A 14,307-nucleotide genomic window follows, 5' to 3' on the forward strand; every position below is an offset into this window, starting at 1 on the left:
CATAGGTAGACATAGTCTACTATCAAATATCAACGAAACTCTTTTTCTTTCGTGTTCTGAGTATGCTATTTTATCAACTGCATGACAGGAGTCACCCGGAAAGCAACATAGGTAGACATAGTCTCGTCAGTCATGCAACGTGGGAGAAACCCACCGGGATAAATTCTTGTGAGAAAAATATCTGGCTGGAGTTGGGTTCTAAGTTCTAAGTCGGGGTCCAGGGATGAGAGCTAGGCCTGTAACCACTGAACCAATTCACCGCTAATGAAAACTCTTGAGAAAATATGTACGTATTTCGCAGAACTTCATTACAAAAACCACAACAAGTACTTGAGTCATTTAGGTTGAAACCTCATCACACATTACAGTCAATTTGAAGGTTATCTCGTCCTATAACCTTACGCTCTCATCCAAATTGAGCAGATTGATATAGAAACCGAGCTGTCAACGTTTTCCTATAGATATAGAAATAATTCGGACCGCTGACAATAGTTAAGTTCACCGATGAATTTGACGTATTCATATATTAGTGATTTCGAAACTTTAGCATTTTTTATTGGTTAATGTAATCCATCGAAAGTTTTTGTTGATGAATATAAAATCTCGCCTGAAATGGAAAGTGTCTGCTTCTCTTTCAAGTGTTTTGTAGATCACAGAACCAAAAACATGGAACCGTGGATCCAAACACTGAAAAATATGTTTCGTGAACGTTTTCACGGTCAGCCCAAGAAGGCACAAAGAAAACCTGTCAGTCGGTCAGTCAGTCAGTTATGAATTTTTACAATTTTTTCCAAATAAAGTGATATGTGGGTTCGTGAGTGTTATTGTGTTAATTCTTAATAAAATAGTCAGATATTTTCAAGATCGACTCAGAAAAAACACATCAATAAAATACTTTTTATCAAGGCCAGAAAAAGAGTTGTTAACGTAAGTTTATTTTCATTAATGGGTTATTGTGTTTTGAACATTCCAGGAAGGTTATAATCACTAAATTGGGTCGGGGGCGTTTGAAAATCAAGGTATATATACTATTAATAAACCAACATTTTCCTATCCTCAAATTAGACTAATGCGCGTATTTCAAAAAACTGTTTTTTATTTTTAGATTTAATTTTCGCTTTGTCACTTTGAAGATTGTCAAATTGTGACTGCAAGCTTTCACTGTTAGGCGGTAAAATGTCTTTAAAACCGAGAAGAGTGGATTTTAATGCTACTTGGGGGGCTATTAAAGAAACCATCAAAGGAGTAATTACGCTCGACCATGTAGCTAGGACAGTATGGAATGATAGATTTTCGTGAGTATTTTTTTTGGAGTGTCTAATATACCGTAGGACGGGAAAGTTTCGATTATAATAAATTTTTTTTTCAGAGATGTTTATTCCATTTGTGTAGCCCATCCTGAACCTATGGCTGATAGACTGTATGCTGAAACAAAGCAGTACCTTATTGATCATGTTGCTCGACTCCTAAACAAAGTTCAGGAAGAAGGAGAACAAAATTTGGTGAAAAATTATTTTTTGTATTGGTCCCAGTACTCTGTTGGGAGTCAGTACTTGCACAGTTTGTACCTATATCTGAATCAGCAACACATCAAAACGCAAAAGCTTTCTGATGCCGAGATCATATATGGAAGTTCAGATTCTACGGGCGGTATTTAACATTTGATATAATTATCATTTACCTTACTTTATTATTGAATTCATCGTGCACTGTTTTCACATATTTTATTCTTTTTCCTTTGCAGGGGAACAGATGGAGATTGGAGAGTTGGCACTGGAAGTGTGGCAGAGTGGAATGATAGCTCCCCTGGGACAGAGATTGGTAAAATTACTTTTAGAAGCTATTGACCAAGACAGAGCCCAGCAACCTCCAAGTATACCAATTGAAGCTGTTAGAGGAACAATTCTCAGTTTTGTTGAGGTAATAAAGTGTCTATAAACAATTCTGTTTTAGTTTAACCAAATCTAAAGTGAATATTTGTTTTAACATGCTAGTTATTGAAAGAAAAATTAAACTGATGTTAAAACTTGGGGAGCTCCAGTCTACTTTCGGAAATTCGGCCATTTGAAAGTCAAAACTGTCAAAAAATCAAGTATTTCAGGAATAACTTTTGGTAATAGAAACTAGTAAAGTGACACTTTACTTTCAGTATTGCATGTTCTTACACAGTATAAAACTTCTGTTTCATCAACGTTACCCTATTATTGGAATCATCTTCTAAATGATATCATCACTTTATAAGTGAACAAATGCAAATAATTTTTCGAGAGAAAAAAATAAAAACAGCATACAAATGCTTGTATAGAAAAAAGTGCTCATTACAAGAAAAGTAAAAAACTCGATCGAAAGGTACAGGGGATGAAATATGAGGGGTTAGGAGTGGAAAAAAGGTTTGTGTGGTATTCACAAACTAGTTGAATATGAAAGTGGTAGGAAATATGAAAACCATCTTTTGTATGAATCATTTTTCCACATCATCAGAAAATTTCCAAGAAAACTGAAATAACTCTCTTATCATTTTTAAATTTTGTAAAATGTAATGTTACATCGGATGAAATATTTGTAAACCGTTGCAATATGAGATATTGCAAAAATCATAATTTTTTTTCTGGGTATTAGATTTTAAATAGTACCGGTTGAAAAGCAAATATGACTTCAGATTTCAGTGACACTTATGAAAGAAAATTTCCCATTAAAAAATGTAGTGATATAGTATTTACATTTTAAGAAATATACATTTTCAATTTTATCATTGTAACGAAGAATTTGAGCAATATACAAATGTTATTCCACAAAAAATGTAATTGGGTTGAACACTTATGAAAATTGTAATCTCCCTAACAATAGTTTTGTTCATATTCATCAGAGTTATTAAAAATACAAAAAATCATCCAATTGTTTCTGCCTACACCGCTCGTTTTGTTTTAAAAAAAATCAATCGCAGTTAATTTAATGATCTACTTATTACCACCCAAATAAGTATGAAGATTATAACTTTATGTCTGTTCAGGCTATGTAAGGTAATAGGGCAGTGCAAAAGCCTGTTACAAGAAAAGCCATAGAAATTAATTAATTTTCTCAATTAACAAGAAATTGATAATATATAATGTTAACTATCATTAGAAAGGATATGAAATGTGATTATAACGGAAAAATCAACTTGAAACTTGATTTAAGCTGAAAGGAATGGAATGAGGTGAAGTTTTAGGAATGAAAAATGGTGTTCTCCAAGGTGTTCTACACCTTTTTGAAAAAGCAAAACTGGAACATTTGGCGTAGAGTAACTCTAAAACAAGCATTTTATCTAATCACCAGAAATGCAATACTTTTCTTGACGTATGTTTCAATAGGAGATGAAGAAAACTAAAACTCTATATTTATATTTAGCAGGGTACACTTTCACTTTCCAATTCACAGCCATGATTTAGGGTATAAATTAGCAGGAATTTTTCTTGTGCAAGTTCCCGCTGATTTCAACAGAGTTATTCATAAAAAGAAATTCAATGGGATGTTTTCTGTACAAAGAAATCAAAGGTAGAGGACTTTGTTTCCACTCCTAACAATAGAACCGCAAAAATCAAGTTCACATATGAAATTACAAACAACGATGAGTTACCATTCTTGGATGTCCTACTGATTAGAAGTAACCAGTGTCTAGAATTTGATGTTCATAGGAAGAATACCAGTACTTTCAGATATATTTCTGATAGCTGATATCACTATCCACGACACAAAAGGTCTGAACTTTCTTGTTCATAGGCTTGTTACGTTCCCCTTGATTAAAGGTAAGATATTGAGAAAAATGTTTTTAGGGACATAGCTGACAGCAACAGGCATTCTTCAATTATTGTAGATGAGTTGATGAGGAAAAGTGAATTTAGGGAGGATCTTTGAAACTCCACTTTTCAAAAAGAAGGATTCAAATGTTATTGTCCTTTCAGTATGAAGCAATATACACTTACAGATTACTTCGTACTTTCAAAAAGTTTAGCATGAAACTAGTACTCAAAACTTCTTGCTCACTTCAAAAAATGCTAGTTCACTCTAAAGACGATGGCGGAAAATGAAAAGTCGGGGATTTATGAAATAAGCTGTGAGAACTTCAACAAAAAATATATCAGATGGACTAAGCGAAAAATTGAAACTTATTTCAATGAACACGCAGCACATATTCGATTTCGAAGAATGTATTGTCGCCATAGAATGGGTGAAAACTCAGAAATTGTTGAAAAAAAAATGTTTAATGTCTAAACAGGAAAATATCCCAATAACAAGACATACAAATATTATTAACAAGCATGTTACAGTTTATATCTGCCTATATACACAATACACATACATATATACACACATATACATGAATACAGTACTAATTTATCAACTAGAAACACCCGAAGCGAGTAAACAAAAAATAAAATAAAGTAAACATTTAGGAGAGTTAAGTAAAAAATTAGGTGGAACACTTGTGTGCAGCAAGCTAGGAGAGTAATTGAAAAAAAACATAAGTCAGATATAGAGCTAACAAGTAAAAACATAGTTCAGGTGTATTACAAAAAAAAAACATGATTCAGCAGTAATACAGTAGTAGTAATAAGCTCACATGGTAGAATAACTTTCAATTTGGGCTCATGTATTTTGACTAGAGTGTAAAAGTTTCTTAACGTGGTTCTTAACTTGACCAATAGGTTCATAATAAATGTCGAGATTTTCACAGAGTTGATTGTAAAGTTTGCTCATTGCAACTACTGGTGACTTGAGTAATATGTTTGTTCTAGAATTTGGTAGATAAAAAGTCAGTTCATTTCTAGAAATGATTCGTGGAACATGAAAGTTGAAGTGGGAGAGTAGTTCGGGACAGTCAATCAGATTATTCACTAGTTTATAAATGAAAATTATAGAGTAGTAGGGTCTTCGGATTTGAAGGGATAATAGATTGAATTTATTCAGTAGTATTCTGTTGTCGATGCCTTGTTCAGGGTAAACTTCTAGCTTGTAAGTAATATATTACATGAAGCCTCTTTGTATAGACTCGATTTTGTTTATGTGGACAATGTATATGGGTGACCATATAAGGGAGGTACATGGCACTAGATTTTTGAATGCTTTCGAAACTTTGGAAATATCAAAGTGTACCATGGGAACTATGAACAGTGACAAAGGTCCCATTCCAAATAGCGCCCATTGTATTACTTTTTACGAATCACTGTGTTGAATTAACAGAAACTTTCACTAGAAAATTTCCCGCAAATTTATACCCGAAATCATTGATGTGTATCGGAAAGGGAAAGTGCGTTCTGTTTGACACAAATTGAGAGTTTTAGAGCTAGGAATTAGTTATCTTCATCTCCTCATGTCGCCAACTTCATTGATGAAACGCGCGTCGAGAAGAGTGTTGCATTTATGGTGATTGAGATAAGTGCTTGTTTTGGATTTTAAGACATTTTTAATACATAAAGAAAAAGATTGACAACTTTTATGGAAACATTTTCTCGCAAAATAAAATTTTTTGAAAAAAAAATTGTTTTGATTTTATGACATGAAAAGTACTTATTTGTGTCAAAGCTTTTTCTCCGGGTTTTTAGCCATGGTCTGCAGATTTTTATGCCTGACGTTTCTTGTACTACTGTGGTAGACTTCAAAGGCAGCAGTTGAAGTGCTTGACTTCTCAAGGCATAAACTACAATTCACCCCAATTCATTCTCCGTTCCTTGGATTGATTTTAATTCATGTTTCATATCACAAGCATAATAACTTCTACCTTTTTTATTCATTATTATACTGTTATTAATTTTTACTCTTGCATTCCTAAGAGGTTTCTTCACTATTATTATTTACTAGCAATATCACGAAAAGTCGCAGCCAAGAAATCGAAATATTATTCAGCTTTGCCCTAGAAGACAAAATAAACTTTCTTATTTATTAACGTGTAACGTGTCAATTCAGACTTCTTTTAAAATGAACACTTCACAAAGAAGTCACTTATGGAAAGTGCATTCTAAATGTCATAAGGAGGTAAAATTCGGTATCTTTCGATAGCTATATAAAGGCTCACTTTTCTTGTGGAAAATGGCGTTCTGTCAAATTTTCTGGTATATTGTCAAATTGAAGTACCCGGCCTTCTGTTGGACCCAAAGGCATAACTCAATCATATGTCACTAATTTGTAAGATACAGGATGTTGAAGTTTGGATGTCCATTTTTTTATAACATACAGGGTGTAACATAAGTACGTTAAAATATTCAAGTGACGTATTCCTGAGACAATTTTAAGAAAAAAAGTCTATATAAACTTGTGTCCGAAAATGCTTCGTTTCGGAGAACGGGGTGTTGAAATTTAATTTTTTTGTTCGCTTTTTGAAAATTAATCTTGCAAAAAATAAGTTATTTACACAAAATTCGGAACCCTGGGTTTTTTTGACGTGGGAAATCATAATTTCGTATTAATTTTCATGTAACATCTAGAGGGCGCTGCTTACGCTGCCATTATTTATTTCAAATTGCCCTAACTTTTTTGACAGTAAACTTTTGGTACTTTTCATGAAAAAACCAAATTACCACACCTTTTCCAAGTAAAAAAGGTACACCTCCTCAACAACATGAACAATTATGTTGTAGTTTTCTAGGAAAAAAATTAGAGGAAATCAAATGTTTTTTATTGAAAAAGAATGGAAGTGGCAAGTGAATGAAGGTCTGAATCAGGCAATTGTTGAAGGAAAGTCTAATTTCATGAGTTTTTTTAAACAATACAGAGTTCCTGAAATAGTCGATTTTTTACTTTTGAATGGCCATATGTTCGATATTAGATTTGAGCGAAAAAGTTTAGATTTTAGATTATTGATTAATGGACAAAATATGTAAAAGTAATTAAAAATATTTTTAAAGCTGCACGGCTGTTGAAACGAAGATTTGCCAAATCTAAAGATCCCCTGAGTTTGAACATTTCTTGACTCTCTTCTAGATGCAGGGCTATAGAAAAAAAGGACAGTTGCAATTGTATCAAGAGTTATTTGAAGGACCTTTTCTTGATGCCAGTGGAGAACATTTCAAAAGAGATGCAGAAGGTTTGTTACAAGAGAGAAATGTCAGTTTATATATGGAAAAGGTTAAGGCTAAAATAGAAGAAGAGTTATTTAGAGCGAGGCGGTTTCTTCACCATAGTTCTCTACCTAAAGTGAGAGTCAGTTGTAAACATTTACTATTTTTGCATTTATGTTGACTCTTTTTAAGGTATCCAACAGATGCGAGACTCATATGGTGGCTGAACATTTACAATTTTTATACAGCGAGTGTATGAATATGGTTCAAGGAGAAAGGAGGAAAGATCTATCCAATATGTATGACTTACTCAAAAGTGTTCAGAATGCTATGATTGTTCTTGTTGATACAGTGCTTGATCACATTAAAACTCAAGGATTAGTAGTAAGTAATAATGTGAACCAATTTTTATAGTTGCTGATTTATTGTTGTCAAATCTAACAATCTGAAATGCAATACATCAAATCTGACTATTGATTATTCATTTCCAGGCCATCGGTAACTTACAAGGAGAAAATATCCACATAAACTTTGTTGAGAACCTTTTGGCTGTATATAAAAAATATAAGCAATTGATACAGGACGTTTTTAAATCAGACCAGAACTTCATGGGTGCTCTGGATAAGGCCTGCAATTCGGTTATAAATCACAGACCGAATCAAGGCAGATCCTCCTGTAGAAGTCCAGAACTATTGGCAAAATACTGTGATACTCTCCTAAAGAAATCTAGTAAAGGAATTAGCGAAACAGAAGTAAGTAGATGTATTCAATTTTGAGTAAACATAACCTAATACAGTTTAATTAAAGTTTTTCACTACAAATTTCACAGTGAAAAGTTTTCATAAGTTTTAATATAGATTTTCATCAAGTATCGGCCAGTTAATTTTAGACCTATTGCTTTATTGTCAAGTTTATATAGAACTGAACGACAGTGACTCTGTCAGGGCTGTGTTCTGGTGATTTCTCCAAAGCTTTCAATTTTGTGGATCTCGCAATGCTGCTCTGAAAGCTAAACTGTTATGGGTTCGGAAAAATTGCAAACAGGTAGGAGGAATCATACCTCTCTAACAGAACTCGGATTGTTAAAAACAAATACTCAATCAAAAATAGACATTCGAGGGTCATTTACCATGTTTACGAGTGACACAACGCTAATGTGTTATTAACTTATAATTGAACTCCATAAAGCTAATATCTCCAAGGGCTTAATGAAGATTAAACAATGATGTGATTCAAATTACCTTTGTTTCAATAAAAAGAAAACCAATTATATTGTCATTTAAGTTCATCTCTAATGACTTTCATCTAGACAGGCATAATACCAACAACAAATCATATACAAAATTTTTGAGTATATATTTAGATGATAAGCTAAAGTTTGAGGAACACATAAGAAGTTTTGATAAAAAAGAACCCTCAGGCTACTTGCTAGGCAGTCATAATGATAACTAAGGAATTGAGCTTCAACTCAGACTGAATGGCCTCTTTTTAATATATGTGAGTTACCTGATATATCATCTTCAGTCTCTCAGGAGTATGCATTGCTGCATATGATGTTTATATAAACATTAGTATCACTTTTCAATGTAAAGTAACACTCTTTGAAATATCGGACACAATATATGATAGTGATGATATGAGCCAAGAAAAATTACTCAACTTTGAATCTCAGTAAAACAGCATTGTTGAAGTTTTAAGTTGTTTAGCCTAGGAATTGAAAATCTGTCTCATCTTCAATAATAATAATGACGATGAAATCTGCTATGCAGATTTCATCGAACCAGCTTACCCTCTAGAGCTAGGGATTTGATGTTGTCTGAACCACACTGAAATACCACTGCTACACCTAAAGCTGAAACTACTCAACAAAATAGATATTTCAATAAAAAATACACCAAATCTATTCATATTCAACTCAAAGCTGAAAATATTTCTCATACAAAAAAATGGCTTCAACATTTATTACTTTTAAATTTAAAATTAATGTGTTGTGTCTTTACCTATAATTGTAATTCTAATTATAGGTCCATTGACGTCTTCCTTGTTATTGTATAAAAATGATTTCAACAAGAGGAATATTGTTATTAAGGAATCACACCTGCAATACAGTAATTCATATTGGTAGTTCTGAAAGAAGCAGTTAATGAATTCAGTATTTCTGCCTCAGAAAAGAGCAGTTTGGTACGTTTGCAAAAGTAAGCCAATGGCTCACTGCACCATGTTTTTATCAATCGTGGATTATTAACTCGATGCTCCATATTCATCTTTAAAACAGTCCACCTAACATATAAGTCCACGTCAAATCAAAGATCATCTAATACATATCAAATTGGCAATATCTATTTTTCTAAACCGAGTGTAACCGGTTGTAAGCTGACTTATGAAAATATTTTTTTTTTTTTTTCTCTTCTCTTTTTCACCTACTATTTTTCCAATCGAATATGCCTTAAAACTTTTGTGGAAACATTGGGTTTCGTACTGAATAAAATATGATGACCAAATTTTTAGCAAATACATCTATATTCCAGTAGTTATTACTTGAAAAAAGGTTTGTGATTGTAAGAATTATATTTAAAAAAATATTACTACCGAGTCCAAAAGAAAGCTGAAAAGCTTTCTTAGCTAAGTTATAACTAGAAGAACAAGAACTACCACCAGTAAAACACTGACATTACCAGAGAGTTTTTATAAGAACGCAGATTCCTGTCTTAATTTACTAAAAATAGAAATTGAAATAAAAATAAAGAAGAATTGAAAATGAAATAAAAGTTGATTGCATTAGAAATTTTCGGCTCCTTTTTCAAATTATTTATTTTCTTTTTGTTGCTATGGTATAGTTCAAGTAAAAGATATAGTGCCCCCTACCTTCCAGCAGTTCCCCTTTAATAACACACACAACGGCTGTACTCATCGCTACATTCTGTTGGTCACCGTAACATGACTTCAAATGTAATTTTATGACTCTTCAGCCAATCATAAAACTCGGTTAGTAAAAATTATCCAATACGAACCGCTAATTCTTCAGTCCACGTGGACTAATTCGTTGCGGCATAATTTTTTTGTATTGGTTTTTTTGGCCTTTGACTTCGCCGACACCTTTAAGATTACTATATCAGTTACTTCGACTATACTTTTCAGGTAGACGAAAAACTGGCTGAAAGTATAATAATTTTCAAATACATAGATGATAAAGACGTTTTCCAGAAATTTTACTCTCGAATGTTAGCAAAAAGACTAATCCATCAGCAGACACAGAGTATGGATGCAGAGGAGGCCATGATTAATAGACTGAAGCAGGTATATACATGTTGAAGTTAATGTGTAACCAAAAATACTTTGATACATAAATCCATAAATAATTTTTGATTTAGACAATCACTTGAATGCATTTAATAAAAGTTATTTTTTTAAGGCTTGTGGCTATGAGTTCACCAGCAAACTCCATAGGATGTTCACTGACATGTCTGTTAGCACTGATCTGAATAATAAGTTTGGATCGATTTTGAAGCAAGACAATATAGATTTAGGAATCAATTTCAGCATATATGTGTTGCAAGCTGGGGCTTGGCCACTTGGACAGGCTATTGTCACCTCATTCTCACTGCCTCAACAGCTGGAAAAAAGTGTACAAATGGTCAGTATGTTTTAAATCAATTTGTATAATCTATTCGAGAGGTGCAGTGAAATTACGAGTTTCATAAAATTTTAAATAGTTTGCACTTATAGGAAAATAGGCTTTCAAGTAGTAACATTATTGATGTGTAATTCTATTCTATTCAAAATGTATCATTAATTTTTATATACTTATTTCAATAGAAAGGAAATAGGTAACAGTTACTTATTGAAATTAACATGACATTTGATCTAAATCTAAAATTTATCCAGCTTATATTCATTTATTCCTTTCCAGTTTGAAAGTTTCTATCACAACAGATTCAACGGCAGGAAATTAACTTGGTTGCATCACCTGTGTCAAGCTGAACTTAAACTTGGTCATCTGAAAAAATCATATGTTGTCACCGTTCAGACTTTCCAGATGGCAATATTGCTACTATTTGAAAACACAGACTCTTTGACATGTAAGGATATCAAGGAGACATTACAGCTGAATAACGAACATTTTCACAGACATTGTTAGTCTTATAGATTCGAAACTTCTTTTGGCAGACTCGGAGGTGAGTATTTTAATCTTGTAATCAAGAGTTTGTTAGAATTTAGACTTGTAGGAGCTTTCCTCAGAAGTCACCCTCAGGCTGAATATGGATTACTCCAATAAAAGAACCAAATTCCGAATTACAGCTGCTATTCAAAAAGAAACACCCCACGAAGTAGAACAGACATTGAATTCAGTAGAGGAAGATAGAAAAATGTACCTGCAAGCAGCTATCGTCAGAATAATGAAATCCAGGAAAGTCCTCAAGCACAATCTTCTGATTCAGGAGGTATGTCAAATCAGGCTGTTGTTGAAAAAATATCAGCTCATCTCAGGGATGTAATTTGGATATATGAATAAAATACAACTTTACTCAAATTTCAAATTTTGGACTGGTATTGTTAATACAATGACCAGAAATGTGACGATCTGAAGAAGACACAAAAAAATCTATTTTCAGAAAGAATGCATGTTTCATTTACATAGCAAATCAAATAATTATTTGGCTTACCCGAAGGAAAATTACTTATAATATTGAACTTGTCCAAGTTTAGACGAAACCAGTGCCCAGAACTATACCAAATAACGCTGTTTTAATTTCATATTAGTAATTTTTTTATATGTCATATTCTGCTGGACATAATTTGGATTGAGCATTGCTTGCCTTTTATGATCCAGTACCTCATCATTTTAGCTGTTATTTGTACCTTTCTTGCAATACCTGCAGCTAAGGACTCAATTCAGGTGACAATGTCCAGTGAGTAGCTCTATGTTTATTATTGGACAATCATTGCTGTGTTGAAGCAGTTCTCCATTTATTTTTTCAGACATTCCTTTATAAAGATTTTTCCCGTGTGTGTTCCAAGATGCATTTGCTCGTTACTTTCGTTTCTTATTGACTCATTTCCTGATATAGTTTCTCATAATAGATTATGGTACCCCACAGCTGGTTCAGGGTTAATATATGGAGCTGATGATCCTTGACACCTTATCCCCTATGGTGCTAGTAATTGTAATTTGTGCATATTTTTCTGGTTATAAGTACTATTCTTTTGTTTACAAATACTCCTTTTTGACTGTGATAGTCTAGTTTTGATTTTAATTTTAATGTTAGATTGATTGGTGTCTTTTGTTACCTAAGTTAGTATGTTACAATGTAGGCTCCTCTATTGCAATTGAACATTTCTTGAATACTTCTTTAACTAATAAATTGATTGATTGATTGACTCCAGATGACATTTTTGGGTACATCAGTGGCATGAGCGTAACCTGGCTGTCTATAAAAATGCTTATCCACTCATTTTTGGTCTAAACAAGTTCACAATTCTGACTTATTGGCTTCCCAGTTGGATTTTCAGGGGTTTCGATACAATCAAAGTAAAAAATCTTCCATTTTCAAATTAGAGAGTATTCTAATTTGATCTGATCAGCTTTTCTCAATAGATATATTCCATGGTTCATAATAAACACCTCTTTCATTGATGTCAGCAATCCCTCAGATCAGGTTGTGTGCATTAGCAATACAGCCAATTATGATCTGTGATCTGTCTGTTCGGCAGGCCCTAGCTAGCTCATTCTCATCACTGGTTTTTGACAGTTCTGGATTATTGTAGGGGAGATACGCTGATCCAGCGTTGATATCTTCAGGTCATCCAGCACCAGCCACCTCTAATTTGACTTGCGGCAAGTACCTGTTATATTTTGTGGATAATTATACATGTTCTTGGGGTTTCTGAGATTCTGTTACAAGTTAACTTTAAACCACTCCCCATTTCATAGCTTTCCCTTGAATGAGATCGCCAAATGAGATAATATAATTGAAGATAATATAATTTTTTTTTTTCAAGATAAGCGCATCAACCACTAGGGTTATTAGCGCTACGTTACATTTCACATTACATGATTATTGTGTTCAAATTAAATGATACATATTGATATTTGTCAAGAATGACATGAGATTTTCAATACTGCAAGTGTCACTAAGAGTTTCTCGTAGTTCGGTATTCCGAATTCTATTCTTGCTTCCTGATACTTGGGGCAAATTTGAAGAACGTGTTTCACAGTTACTGCTGTATCACATATATCACAGATAGTTTGTTTCTCGCGTGATAAAAGAAAATCGTGCGAAAATTTGGTATGTCCAATACGAAGTCGACAGAGGATTACCTGGTGTTTTCTGGTTTTTGGTAGGTGTGTCCAGGGTTTAACGGATGGCTTTATTTCGTTTAGTTTCGAATTCGTCTGGAGCCATTCCTTCTGCCACTCGTTTTGGTTATTTTGTACAGGTTTATTCTCAGTTGAACTGATCAAGAAATTTATTGATTGGTTGATCGGCAAGCAATACATTGAGAGAACTGTCTATTCGAGTGAACACTGTAGTTATGTGGCTCAATTGCCAATAAAAATTAATTCTTTAAATGAAATCATCTTGCGTTATTTTATCTCTCAAGTTAATTTTATATAATGTTGATAAAATGGTTCCATAATATATTATTCAATTATTTTAGGATGGATCTTACTTGATATTCTTGATATAATAGAGACCCCATGTTGGGCGTCCATTATAGAGAATTTTAATGATTGATTTAACAGTTTATTGATATTGTTTACAGGTCTATTCTCAGTCGAAAGTATCATTTGCACCCAGCATTCAGTTGATCAAGAAATGTATCGAATCGTTGATTGACAAACAGTACATAGAGAGAACTCCTCATTCAAGTGAAGAGTACAGTTATGTAGCTTAATTATCAATAAAAATGAATTCTTCATCCGATATTATTATTTTGAATTATGACTATGGTTGTCTTTTCATTTTTTTAATTTTATTTATTTGTTATTATTTATGAAGCAACTGTAATATACATATTTTGATTACCATTTAGATTATAATTTGGTTATTTTGTGGTTCACGATGCATGTCATTATCAAAACGTTTATTAACCGTGTATGACCACAATTATCAACAACTGAAGGGAAAATGTTTTCAACAAAAGATTTGTTAAAACAATGCCTTCTCTCTGTCATTGACTTTGTAATTTATGTAAATATTTAAAATAAAATTTAATGTTACTCAAGTGTTGCCTTTTTTTTTGAAACTGTTTTCATCATGATTTATATCAA

General features: G+C 32.9%; 1 protein-coding gene across 1 annotated transcript; it reads left to right on the forward strand.

Annotated features, from left to right (window-relative positions):
• Window positions 1-711: 711 nt before the first annotated feature.
• Window positions 712-14,261, forward strand: Cul2 (Cullin 2). The gene is given in 13 exon segments (XM_023174662.2): window positions 712-1,019; window positions 1,106-1,295; window positions 1,370-1,650; window positions 1,745-1,920; window positions 6,958-7,170; window positions 7,227-7,418; window positions 7,526-7,786; window positions 10,173-10,331; window positions 10,447-10,668; window positions 10,945-11,168; window positions 11,170-11,209; window positions 11,261-11,476; window positions 13,800-14,261. Coding segments are annotated over 12 exon segments (2,235 nt in total). The 5' UTR covers window positions 712-1,019; window positions 1,106-1,176; the 3' UTR covers window positions 13,932-14,261.
• Window positions 14,262-14,307: the final 46 nt, after the last annotated feature.

This window comes from Leptinotarsa decemlineata, unplaced genomic scaffold, assembly GCF_025532065.1.
Source record: "Leptinotarsa decemlineata unplaced genomic scaffold, Ldec_3_MD MMD2_tig00000505_RagTag_RagTag, whole genome shotgun sequence".
Lineage (NCBI taxonomy): Eukaryota > Metazoa > Arthropoda > Insecta > Coleoptera > Chrysomelidae > Leptinotarsa > Leptinotarsa decemlineata.